At 37.1% G+C, this 12,021-nt stretch overlaps 1 protein-coding gene across 8 annotated transcripts in view; it reads left to right on the top strand.

Moving 5' to 3' along the window:
* Window positions 1-11,348, top strand: part of LOC115929535 (coiled-coil domain-containing protein 34-like) — a 62,930-nt gene extending 51,582 nt beyond the window's left edge. For 5 of the 8 annotated variants that reach the window (XM_030998695.1, XM_030998693.1, XM_030998691.1 and 2 more), the window contains exon 5: window positions 10,902-11,346. In XM_030998695.1, coding sequence (XP_030854555.1) covers window positions 10,902-11,002 — 101 coding nt within the window. In that variant the 3' untranslated portion in view covers window positions 11,003-11,346. Of the gene's footprint in view, window positions 1-5,636; window positions 5,844-10,901 lie in introns of all 8 variants that reach the window. The other 3 variants (XR_004066522.1, XR_004066523.1, XM_030998692.1) reach the window with 3 other exon arrangements.
* Window positions 11,349-12,021: the final 673 nt, after the last annotated feature.

The following is a 12,021-nucleotide window of genomic DNA, read 5'->3' as shown; positions in this document are numbered from 1 at the left end:
TCTCTTTTGTTATGCCTCCGCCACCGAAGGTGGTGCCTGAGGCATCATGTTTTCGGGTTGTCCGTCCGTACATCCGTCCGTACGTCCGTCCCGTTTGACCGTTATCACAATATCTCAAGAACCATTTAAGATTTAAACTTAAGACTCGGGAATAGTATTTATCACCATAGGAAGACGATCTGATTAGATTTTGGAGTACATAGGTCAAAGGTCACAGGTCACAGAGGTCAACTTATGAAATTCCTTGTATTGAGTTTGTTAGCGCGATATCTCAAGAACCATTTGAGATTTAAACTTCAAACTTAAGGATAGTATGTATCACCATAGGAAGACGATCTGATTAGATTTTGGAGCACGTATGTCAAAGGTCAAGGGTCACAGAGGTCAACTTATGAAATTCCATACATTGAGATTGTTATCTTGATATCTCAAGAACCACTGGAGATGTAAAAACTTCAAACTTAAGGATAGTATGTATCACCATAGGAAGACGATCTAATTAGATTTTGGAGCATGTAGGTCAAAGGTCAAGGGTCACAGAGGTCAACTTATGAAATTCCATACATTGAGATTGTTATCATAATATCTCAAGAACCACTGGAGATTTAAACTTCAAACTTAATGATAGTGTGTATCACCATAGGAAGACAATCTGATTAGATTTTGGAGCACGTAGGTCAAAGGTCAAGGGTCACAGAGGTCAACTTATGAAATTCGATACATTGAGATCGTTATCGCGATATCTCAAGAACCACTGGAGAATTTTCACTTCAAACTTAACATATCATAATATCTCAAGAACCACTGGAGATTTAAACTTCAAACTTAATGATAGTGTGTATCACCATAGAAAGACAATCTGATTAGATTTTGGAGCACGTAGGTCAAAGGTCAAGGGTCACAGAGGTCAACTTATGAAATTCCATACATTGAGATTGTTATCATGATATCTCAAGAACCACTGGAGACTCCAAACTTGTTTAAATTGCTCTATGGCGGAGGCATCATTTTCGACTGCGCGCAGTCAAAATTCCATCTAGTTATTCTTTCTTTCTATCACCTTCTCTTATGTTATTCTTTGTTTCTTCCTTCTATCACCTCCTTTTATGTTATTCTTTGTTTGTATCATTCTATCACTTTCTCTTTTTGTCTTTCATTATGCTATTGTTTGTTTCTTCCTTCTACCACCTTCTCTTATGGTATTCTTTGTTTTACCATTCTATCACTTTCTCTTTCTGTCTTTCCTTATGTTATTCTTTGTTTCTTATTCCTTCTATCACCTTCTCTTATGTTATTCTTTGTTTCTTCCTTCTATCACCTTCTCTTATGTTATTATTGTTTTTACTTTTCTATCACTTTCTCTTTCTGCCTTTCCTTATGTTATTCTTTGTTTGTATCATTCTATCACTTCCTCTTTCTATCTGTCCTTATGTTATTCTTTGTTTCTTCCTTCTATCACCTCCTTTTATGTTATTCTTTGTTTTACCATTCTATCACTTTCTCTTTTTGTCTTTCATTATGCTATTCTTTGTTTCTTCCTTCTACCACCTTCTCTTATGGTATTCTTTGTTTTACCATTCTATCACTTTCTCTTTCTGTCTTTCCTGATGTTATTGTTTGTTTCTTCCTTCTATCACCTTCTTTTATGTTATTCTTTGTTTTACCATTCTATCACTTCCTCTTTCTGTCTTTCCTTATGTTATTCTTTGTTTCTTCCTTCTACCACCTCCTCCAATGTAATTCTTTATTATTATATTACTTTCTCTTTCTGTCTCTCCTTATGTTGTCATTTTTTTTTATTCTTCTATCACCTTTTCTCATGTTTTTTTGTTTTATCATTTTAACTTTCTTTTTCTGTCATCCTCATGCTATTCTTCGTATCAGATTTTCGCGCACTGTGAATTTATTACCTGTTGAATCACCTGATCTAAAAAAATTGGTCACGTGATAGCACCGACGTGAAAAATCAAGAGCACTGACGCGAAGGGAACGGACGTGAGCTGCGCAACGTCTCCACGCTCCAGTACCTCGTAGTAGCCGACGTCGGGTGCCCAAATCAAAAGCTCGCTATGAGTGCCCTTTTGTGAGGCATTAATCCTCATTACTGTCTGTTATGACTTAAGGACGTAGGTCCCCTAGTTGATTAGCATAGTAGCACACACATGCTTTAGCAGGCACGTAAAACAAACGCTCACAAATTAATATTCAATAGAATCTGAGAATGTATACTATTATTTAGATCTATTAGAAATAAATCATTGTGAAAATCAGTTCATAAATTGGGGTAAAAATAATTATTCCACCATTATGACCAACAGTGTATGTTGGAACACATAGGAAAGTACTAGTGATAACAACTTTCAAAAATTCATAAGTTTCTTATATTTAGATTTAATTGAAACTTTCATCAGTTTGCTTCTCTGATTTTCTGCTTTCTTTTAGATAAGTTGTCTATTTGGTGTGTGTGTGTGTGTGTCTATTGGGTTTTTACAGACGTGTATCAATCAGATATGGTTATTTACGACCGACCTTTAACGTCACTATCCGAAAGACGTGAGTCAGTTTCAAACCTGCTTCCTCGGCTGAATCAGTTTGTAACTTCAATTGTTAGCTGGATTACAGGGGCACGCCACAACGCCTTGGTGGGATTTCCCTTTAAATATTAAATTCATTGGGTGTGCGGTGAATTGTTGTGCCTCCGTTACGAAGTAGCCGGAGGCATTATGTTTTTGGATTGTCCGTCCGTCCATCCATACGTCCCGTTCTCGTGATCGCGTTATCTCAAGAACCGATGAATGGATTCCTGCCAAACTTAAACCATGTATGTATCTGGCAGAGCCAATGATTTGATTAGATTTTGAGGTCAAAGGTCAAAGATCACAGGGCTCATTATGTATGCAAAAATAGCTTATGATCACATTATCATTAGAACCGATGAACAGATTACCATCAAACTCAAAACCTGTATTTATCTTGCAGAGCCAATGGACTGAGTAGATTTTGGGGTCATGAGGTCTAAGGTCATGGGGCTCATTATGTATGCAAAACTAGCTTGTGAACGCCTTCTTATTAGAACTGACGAATGGATTACTATCAAACTCGGGACATGTATGTTTCTTGCAGAGCCATTGAACTGATTAGATTTTAGGGTCATAAGATCAAAGGGTCATACATGTAAAAAAAAAAAACCTTTTGGTGTGGTCCACAGATCATTAACATAGTAATAATAAAATGGCACATAACTGATTCGTTTTTTGGTTGATACAAAACTCCTCAAATTTCCTCTCATTACATTACAATAACAACATTAACATCACGCGCCGTGTTAATCTCAGTTTGTAAATATACATGTTGTGAATCAAGAAATGCCATAATTGTCTTGAATCAATTACAACCCTTTTCTTTTGCCGTTGAATTTTCTCATGAATCTTAATCGTAAACTGGATAGTCTTCTTCTCTTTACACCGCGTCAAATGAGATGTACAGTGTACAACTAATAAAGTAAGGATATTTTCTCTGCTGTGTCCTTGATTTTGTTTGAAATAACAACTATCATGGCACCGACAAGGAAGGTTCTGATGAAGGCAGAAACTTTAAATCAGATTGGTCTCTGAAGTATTGCTTCATACAAGAGAAAGTTAAACCACCTTGCCTCGTTTTTGTCACCAAAGTAGGTAATGAACGTTAACAACATTGCAGAAAAGTGCAAGCCCCAGAAATCGCACTAAAAATGTAAGCCTGATTTTGTTGTTTGCTTGTTTATTTTTTCAAAATTGCAGGTGTGTACACGTATTGCGTGTAGTTGTGTGTGTGTGTATCGCCCGGCTCCCCCACTCCGAGAACGGACGGACCCCATGCGTGTTGCAAAAATGTCCTTTTCGTAACAAAAGAAAAAGGTCGACCCGTATTGACTTTTCACACCGGACTTTTGCTGAAAGGGGGGGGGGGGTGCTGAATAAGGCTCGTATACAAAAGAAAAAGGTCGAGCCATATTGACTTTACACACCGGACTTTTGCTGAAAAGGGGGGGGGGGGGGTCGGTTGGAACACGCATATGCGTACCCTAAATAACACTGAGTGGGGGGGGGGGGGTGTATCGTTAGCTGTGGCCCGCGAGCTTTAAAATGTTGGCCACCCGTGTGTTAATGGATTAATTACAATCGAACTTTCAAGTTCAAGTTCAAGTTTTATTTCCACATGTGGTTCATAAAAAACAAGTATACATGACCTACATGTTCAGACATATACAAAATACACAATTAACAAACAATAATATTAAGAGAAACAAATAGCGAACAAAATCTAAAGTCCTTAAACAAAGAACAACTAAATACATGTAGATATAAAAAACATGTGGTGGGACAAACAAAGGCCAGGGGCCTGTCGAAGCTAATCCCAAGAACAATATTAGATATTTTGGATATTTTATATATAAAAAGATAAAAAAAAAAAACAAACAAACAAACAAACAATAGCGACGTACAGTACATGATAAAACAAAAGTAACAGGCAAACAAAAAAATTATATTGTACCACTATAAATTTGTGAATTATTTTTATGTAAAATATAAAGTTTAAATTTACGTCTAAAATTAGAAAGTGTCGGACTATTCTTAATCTCTACTGGTATTGAATTCCAGGATTTTACACCAGTGTAAGAAATTGTTGTTTGAGAGAAACTATATTTATATAACGGCAATCTTAAGTGATTCGAATTTCTGGTACTATGGCTATGAATTGTACAATTTGAAGTTAAATAATTATTAAAACTATCTGGTAAAATGTTCTTAAAATAAGAGCACATAAAAATTGCAATTTGCGAACTACACATTTGATCCACCTTTAAAATACTAAACTGTTGAAATAAAGGGGTTGTGTGGGCAAGAGGTTGTGGGCGAGAGGTTGTGAATTGCAAATAACTCGTATTGCACGCTTCTGGAGTACTCCAATTCTATTTCTAAGATACATTGCACTGTTCCCCCATACAATATTGCAATATGATAAATAAGGTAAAATCATTGTGTAATACAGGGTTAAAAGAATCCTCATTGGAACAACAGTTTTTAATCTATTCATTTCCCCTACGGCTTGAGAAATTTTTGAACAAATGTCATCAATATGTAATTTCTATGTTATTTTATCATCAATTGTAACTCCTAAAATTTTTGTTTGTTTAACTTGTTGTATTAAGCAATCTCCAATAAATATTTGTATTAAGTCTTCATTAACGAACTTATTCTTAGGGCTACCAGCGTTTGCCGCATATTGTTTAAAGTTTTGCTAACTTCATTTTGTTTAAAGTGTGGTATTTCATGTAAAATGTTATTTAAGTTGGTGCTAGAATTTCTAGCACCCTTTATGACCACAAATTGAGAGTATTGTCTTTACCTTAGCTGTTGGTGAGGTGTCGTGATCCTTACCTTTTCACCATATTCTGAATCTTCTCTCTCTCTCTCTCTCTCTCCTCTCTATCTTGCTCTCTCTCTCTCCCTCTCTATCTTGCTCTCTCTCTCTCTATCCAGCCTCTCCCCTTCCCCCTCTCTCACTCTCCCTCCTCTCTCTCTTACTCTCCCTCTCCTTCCTCCCCCTTTCTCACTCTCACTCACTCTTTTCTCTCCTTTTCTCTCTTTATCAAGTTTAGGCCAAGCTGCAGAGGGAGAAACAGCTGAAGATTGCAGAAGATGAAGGTGGAGAAAGCTAATGTCATTGAGGTCAAGGTCAACATGTGGATTGAGGAAAGAACAACTAAGGAGCAGGAATCGAGAAAAGCCAACTGGAGGCTAGAGAAGACAAAGAAACAACTTGAAGCAGAAGAGAAGAGGGGAGTCCAGGAGAAAGCAAAGGTGAGTGTTAAAGGGGAAGTCCACCCTGATATTAAGTTGCTTTTAATAAAAGCAGGAAAATGAGAGAAACAGGTCAGTGAAAGTTTGAGCAAAAACCGACTAGAAACAAGAAAGTTATATATTTTCAAAATTGTCATCATTGAAACACAAATTGGCAACACTGTGACATATCTTGCAAGCTCCTCTCCAATTTTATAAACTTTCATTTTCTTACTGATTGGTTTACCGTTAGGGAAAATATGATTCATACAGGGGTTGTATAAAAACATCTTTAAAATAATTGTATCCCCCGGCAGTATGCCGGTGGGGTACTTTGGATTCAGTAGTGTTACGCCGCCGCCGCCGCGTCATATTATTTTATTCTTGTGTGCGCTCTAACTGCCAAATTCCTTGACGGATTTCTTTCAAATTTTGTATGGAGGTGTATCATGGTATAATCTTCAGTGTTCCAGTGTTCAGTGTTCCAGTGTTCCGTCTTCTATAGGTTAAAAGGCCATATTTTTTGGATGGCTTGTGTGTGCTCTATAGGCCATATTTTTCAAGGGATTTTGTTCAAATTTTCAACAGAGATGTATCTTGGTATAATCTACAAGCATATAGATTTTGGTGATGCTGCCCCCAGTTTTCCGTCTTGTATAGGGTCAAGAGTTCATATTTTGGTGGGTGTCTAGTTTGCGCTCTGCAGATCATATTTCATGATGGATTTCTTTCAAATTTTGTATAGATCATTAGAAATGTATCTTGTTACCAATCGGTGACACGACAATTGCTCCGGGCTTTATTTCGTCTAAGATGTAGGGTTAGGGTTAGGGTTTCAATAGGGTTTTATGTTAGGTTTAGGGTTAGGTTTAGGGTAGGGTATAGTGTTGAATCCAGGGTTGAAGTTAGCCATTCGATTAGTGTATGAAATTTACAGCGGAGCAATTGTCGCCGGAGCAAATGTCATGGAATCTACCAATCCACACTTTTAGTGAAGCTGCCCTCATTGTTCCGTCTTTTATATGGTCAAATATGTCTTCAATGCGCTCTAACTGCCACATTTCTTGACAGATTTCTTTCAAATGTTGTATGGAGGTGTGTCTTAGTACAATCATCTACATCTTTTTAGTGTTTGGTGATGTTTTGATGAGCTGCCCGAAAATGACGAGCTGGCAGTCGAGGACAACCAAATTACTTTTCTTTCAGGCCTAAGTTTTGTGTAACTTGTTTAATTATCATTATCATGTGATTTTTGGAGAGTTTGCAAATGCAAATTTGATTGCTCTATATGTATAATTTTATTGTGGATAATGGGAGCGTGGGTTTGTGAAGTAAGTATAGAATTAAGACCACTTCCCGTAGTCAATTTCTATGGCTAAACAGGGCTCTCTTAAAGAGAAGGTTGAGTTCTGGGAACAGGTGAACAATAATTTGTGAGCATTAGACGAGGACAATAATATTGGTCCAACTCATTCGCAATTTAATTTGAATTTGATTACTGAGGATTTTGTATTGAAACAGATTGATAATCTGAGTATTGATAAAGCAACTGGTGAAGATCACATCAGCTGTAAACTTTTAAAGATGACGAAGAATGATAAATAAATAAATAAATTATCATTGTTATTATACAAGTCTAGAAGAACATCAGATAACAAATGTTTCCTGAAAAGCATGGCTCTTCAAATGCCTTAATATTCTAAATATTTCATGTAACAGCATAAAAATCAGGACGGATTTTTACGCCAAATGTTCATGTAGTCCCATATACAGGCCTTAAATTTCAACATTTTTAGGGCAAGGCCACTTTTCTGTAGGGCACATTCCTATATTACAGCACAAATAAGAAGAATTGGAAAGGGCACAAAAAATCTCCAAGGCCAAGCATTGAGGCCAATCAAAGGGGCATCCATGGCCTTGGTGGCCTTGGATTAATTTAAGCCCTGCATATACATATTTCTGTGTATAGTGCTTGTAACTTTACCAAAACTGGTCCACGTTTGTTATCATTTTGATGATTCCTGAACCTTGCAGTACACACCTTTTCTGATCGATTCAAGTCTGGCGCATCTTTTGAAATAGATTTTTCAAAAAACGGACAAAGTCACATGACCCTTTTGTCTGTGCATGTCAGCCCAAATCACCCATTTTTGTGATTTGTGTACAAAACATATGGAAATCTCATTTTTCCAAAAAAGAGATAAAACATTGGTTATTTGGTCTTGTTTATACTTATTTGGGGGGTCAAATTAGTTGAATTATAGTTATTAGAAATGAAATGAAACGACAAAATACATAAGTTAAAAAACAAAGAAATACATGAGAAATTATCAGAACAATAGATAACATAAGGAATAACCTGGCTCTTCCTTTTTTGTCTCGCCTGCGTAGCAAAAAAAAAAAGCGGCGTCAACATCAAAAACTTAACCTAAGGTTAAGTTTTTTAATTTTTGATACAATTTTGAAAGTATAAGTTCTTGGTCAACGAAACTTGGACTATAGGGTGCTCAAGTATCCCCAATCATGTGAGTTTAGGTCAACAAACTTCGACTTGTTTGTGTTATCAACATCAAGATTTTGAATTTTTAGCATATTTTCAAAAGTGTTTGTTCAAAGTCTATGAAAGTTATACCCAAGGGTTATCAAGTATCACAAATCATATTTCACAAATTCCAGGTCACAAGGTCAAAGGTCATTTTAGGTCAGTAGCCTTGGATTATGTTTTCACAACTTAATATGAGAATAAATGAATCAATTTTTGTTATTTGTTCATGATTCTTAATCAATATTCACTTCAAAATGCTGATTATATTCAGAGGATTTCATTTTTTGGGGCCTGCTAATGGGCCACCCTGCCTATACTAATGTTCCAACTTCAATTTTTCATCATAACAAATTGCGTAATGCAGGCGAGACCGCCGAGAGCGTTTCCCTTGTTTCAACTTAATGATGTTAGAAAGAATACTTTGAAAATTCAAATCGTGCTGCCTCTCAGCAAGTATACTGCGCTAGACGTCAATACGCATCAGCATTACTACATTACTACCGTCTCAAAGTCTCAAAAACAACAAAAACACAAAAATAATGGTTAAACAGAGTGAGAAATGCTCAAGATATGTCGAGAGCTTTGATATATATTGATTTATCATATTCGAAAATTGCCAGGGGGAGGATCAGGGGAGATCCATGCCAGCAGAAAACTACTAACATGGAACTGTGACAACAGGGCCAGATATACAGCATATACTTACCCCACAAATTTTAACCCCATTTCCCCCCCCCCCCCCAACTGATGATCTTTCTTCTGGATATTCTAACTATTTCCTTTGATAAACATCTTTGATTGTTGCCTGCAACACAAGTCAGTGTGAAGTTCACATGTGTTATCAATGCTCTCTTCATCAATAAATAGATTCCATGGAATAAATTCAATCGTAAATCTACGACTATGAATATGACGGACAAAGAAAGCGGACAAAATATACAGTTCCTCAGGTAGACAAAGGAACTTCCCTTCACTGCTATTATGTAAAATGGTGAATATGCATGTGACACCAGTTCTACATATTTTTTACATAATAGCAGTGAAGGGATGTTCCTTTGTCTACCTGAGGAACTGTATATTTTGTCCGCTTTCTTTGTCCGTCATATTCATAGTGTACGCTATCTGCTTTGTGAAATTGATGGAAAACCCTAGGAAGCAACTGTGACACACGACTACAGTCCAATTCAAATGGAACCGAGTTATGAATATGGAAACCACTGCATAAAATAATGGATTTGAAAGAAGAAATATGTGGGGGATAAGAACAAAGGACTTATTTAGTGCATCACGGAAGGTAGCATTAGATGATGGGGGACGATAGCATACACCCAAAAAGAGCTTGCCTTTATTTCGTGGTAAACTAAATTGAATCCATAACAACTCGCAGCTGGGAATCTCAAACTCGGAGCCGTGAATCGTTTTCATGCAAAAAGTACACCTCCTCCGTTGTGATTGTGGTCTTTACGAAAGATTTGATATTGTTGTACATCTAAGATTTCACCATCGCAGGAATCGGAGTTCATCCATCTATTTTACCGGAAGTAACTCACTTTCAGGTCATTCAGTTTATTACCAAGGGAACAGGCATTTAGTAGTAGACAATTGAGTGTATAACGTAACGAATTTGAATGTTCAGGTCCCGGATTACGCTCCACGTCACCAGACATGATCAATTTCAAAAGTGGAGTATTTGATGTTAATTGAAAGGTGGAAATATCATTGTTTCGAAGATATCTAGTTTTTAAATATCAACCTTTGGGTAGTTGCTTAAAACTCTTATCAGCTCAGTGGTTGTTGTGGATGCATAAATATGCAAGAAAGCTGCAATGCAAAGAGTATAAAGAATGTACCGTAGCACCATTTTCAAATGAGAAGATAAGTTTATATATTGCTGGGTATCCATGTGTTATGTGTTTCCTTATACAATGCAGGTAGTCTGGCTTTGGTTCTGCGGACTTTCAAAGATTCCCATTTTAGATTTTCCAGCATCTTTGTAACACTTGATTCCCTGTCATAGTCCCTCGTTGTGAATGTTTAGTTTGTCCTGGTCTGACTTCTGCTGTGGGTCCCATGTACTGTACATGTAGCTGCATAGAACTCTAATTTGGGCCTACATGTAATTTGATGAAGTTTGGTCAATATGTGTGGCCCAACCGAGTCCCTTTGAATTCAGGTAGGGGTGGTGTTGCACTTCTTCCAGGGTGACGTTGCCCAACCTGTATTTGGTTTGAATTGGTTTCTTTGTATGGGTTACCGTATTTAATTTGAAAACTGTGGCTCCAATTGCTGCTGTATTAAAAACTGTTCTATTGATTCTCAACATTTCAAACACCACTGTACAAAAATACAATTTTTGTTTCGCCTGCGTAGCAAAAACTGGTGGTTCATAGTTATGCCTAAATCAATTTTGCAGTCAGCAAACTTGTAAATGTGAGGATAGTTTGTCTGCTGTTGACTGCCAATGGCTTTTTACATCACTATCAGAAGCTTAATTAAAAAATGCTGTATTTTTTACCACTTGTGTTCACACGTAGGCTACCATGACAAGGCAAGCTACGCCATTCCCAGCTACTACAACCCAGTCCCCTGGATGCCTATACACACCCCCAAATATCACACCAAGCCTGTTGCATAGGGGAAGAAAGGGCGGGGTAAGAGGACCAATGCTACCTCATCAGGAAGGCAGATACAACAAGCGTTGTCAACCCCTCTGCTCTTCAGAGAACGGTCAGCAAAGGATAAGCTTGGGAAACTCAGGTGACATTAAGGGTAAAAGACGGTGAAGAACATTTCTTCTGTAAATCCTGTATTTGATAAAAACCTTTAATCTGTTCTTAGCAACAGATTAAAGGGCGGGTGAAGAGGACCAATGCTACCTCATCAGGGAGGCAGATACAACAAGCGTTGTCAACCCCTCTGCTCTTCAGAGAACGGTCAGCACAAGAGAAGCTAGGGAAATGCATTTGTTGTGACGTAGGGTCCTCACAACACAGATTTGTTATACAGTGCGTCCCATAAAAAACGAAACCGAGAAGTAACGATGTTTTATCATAACTTAATCACAACCATAATTTATGAATGATACATATTTGGAAAGCTTAGAGTCTCCTCTTTCAGTTGATGCTACTCAAATGATGCATATTTTACGCATGAGTGATTAAAAGCAATTTGAAGGAAGTAAACCAAAAAGAAAAATTCACATTTCTAGAAAGTTGAGTTTCTGCCCTTTCATATGACACCTCAATCAGGAAAAATGAGCGAGGAATAAAGTTCTGTTTGTTTAAAGCTCTAAAACCTTTCATAAACTGTCCAATTGCACAAAAAGAACCATTTAAGGCGTATTTGTTAGTTTTTCATCACATTTGCAAATATCTTTCTTCAAAAGAACGCTGTGGACTCCTGAGTGGTATCATTATGTTGCACTCCATCTGTTCTACCTGTAAGCGTCATCGGTTTATGGTTTTCATCTGTATTTATTGCGCAATGTTGAAAAGGGTGTATAGAGCTCTAAACCTTGCATAAAACTGTCCAATTGCACAAAAAGAACCATTTAAGGCGTATTTGTTAGTTTTTCATCACATTTGCAAATATCTTTCTTTAAAAGAACGCTGTGGACTCCTGAGTAGTATCATTATGTTGCACTCCATCTGTTCT

Source organism: Strongylocentrotus purpuratus, unplaced genomic scaffold, assembly GCF_000002235.5.
Source record: "Strongylocentrotus purpuratus isolate Spur 01 unplaced genomic scaffold, Spur_5.0 spur5_scaffold_5, whole genome shotgun sequence".
Taxonomy (NCBI): Eukaryota; Metazoa; Echinodermata; class Echinoidea; order Camarodonta; family Strongylocentrotidae; genus Strongylocentrotus; species Strongylocentrotus purpuratus.
This window is presented reverse-complemented; position numbering and strand designations above follow the sequence as displayed.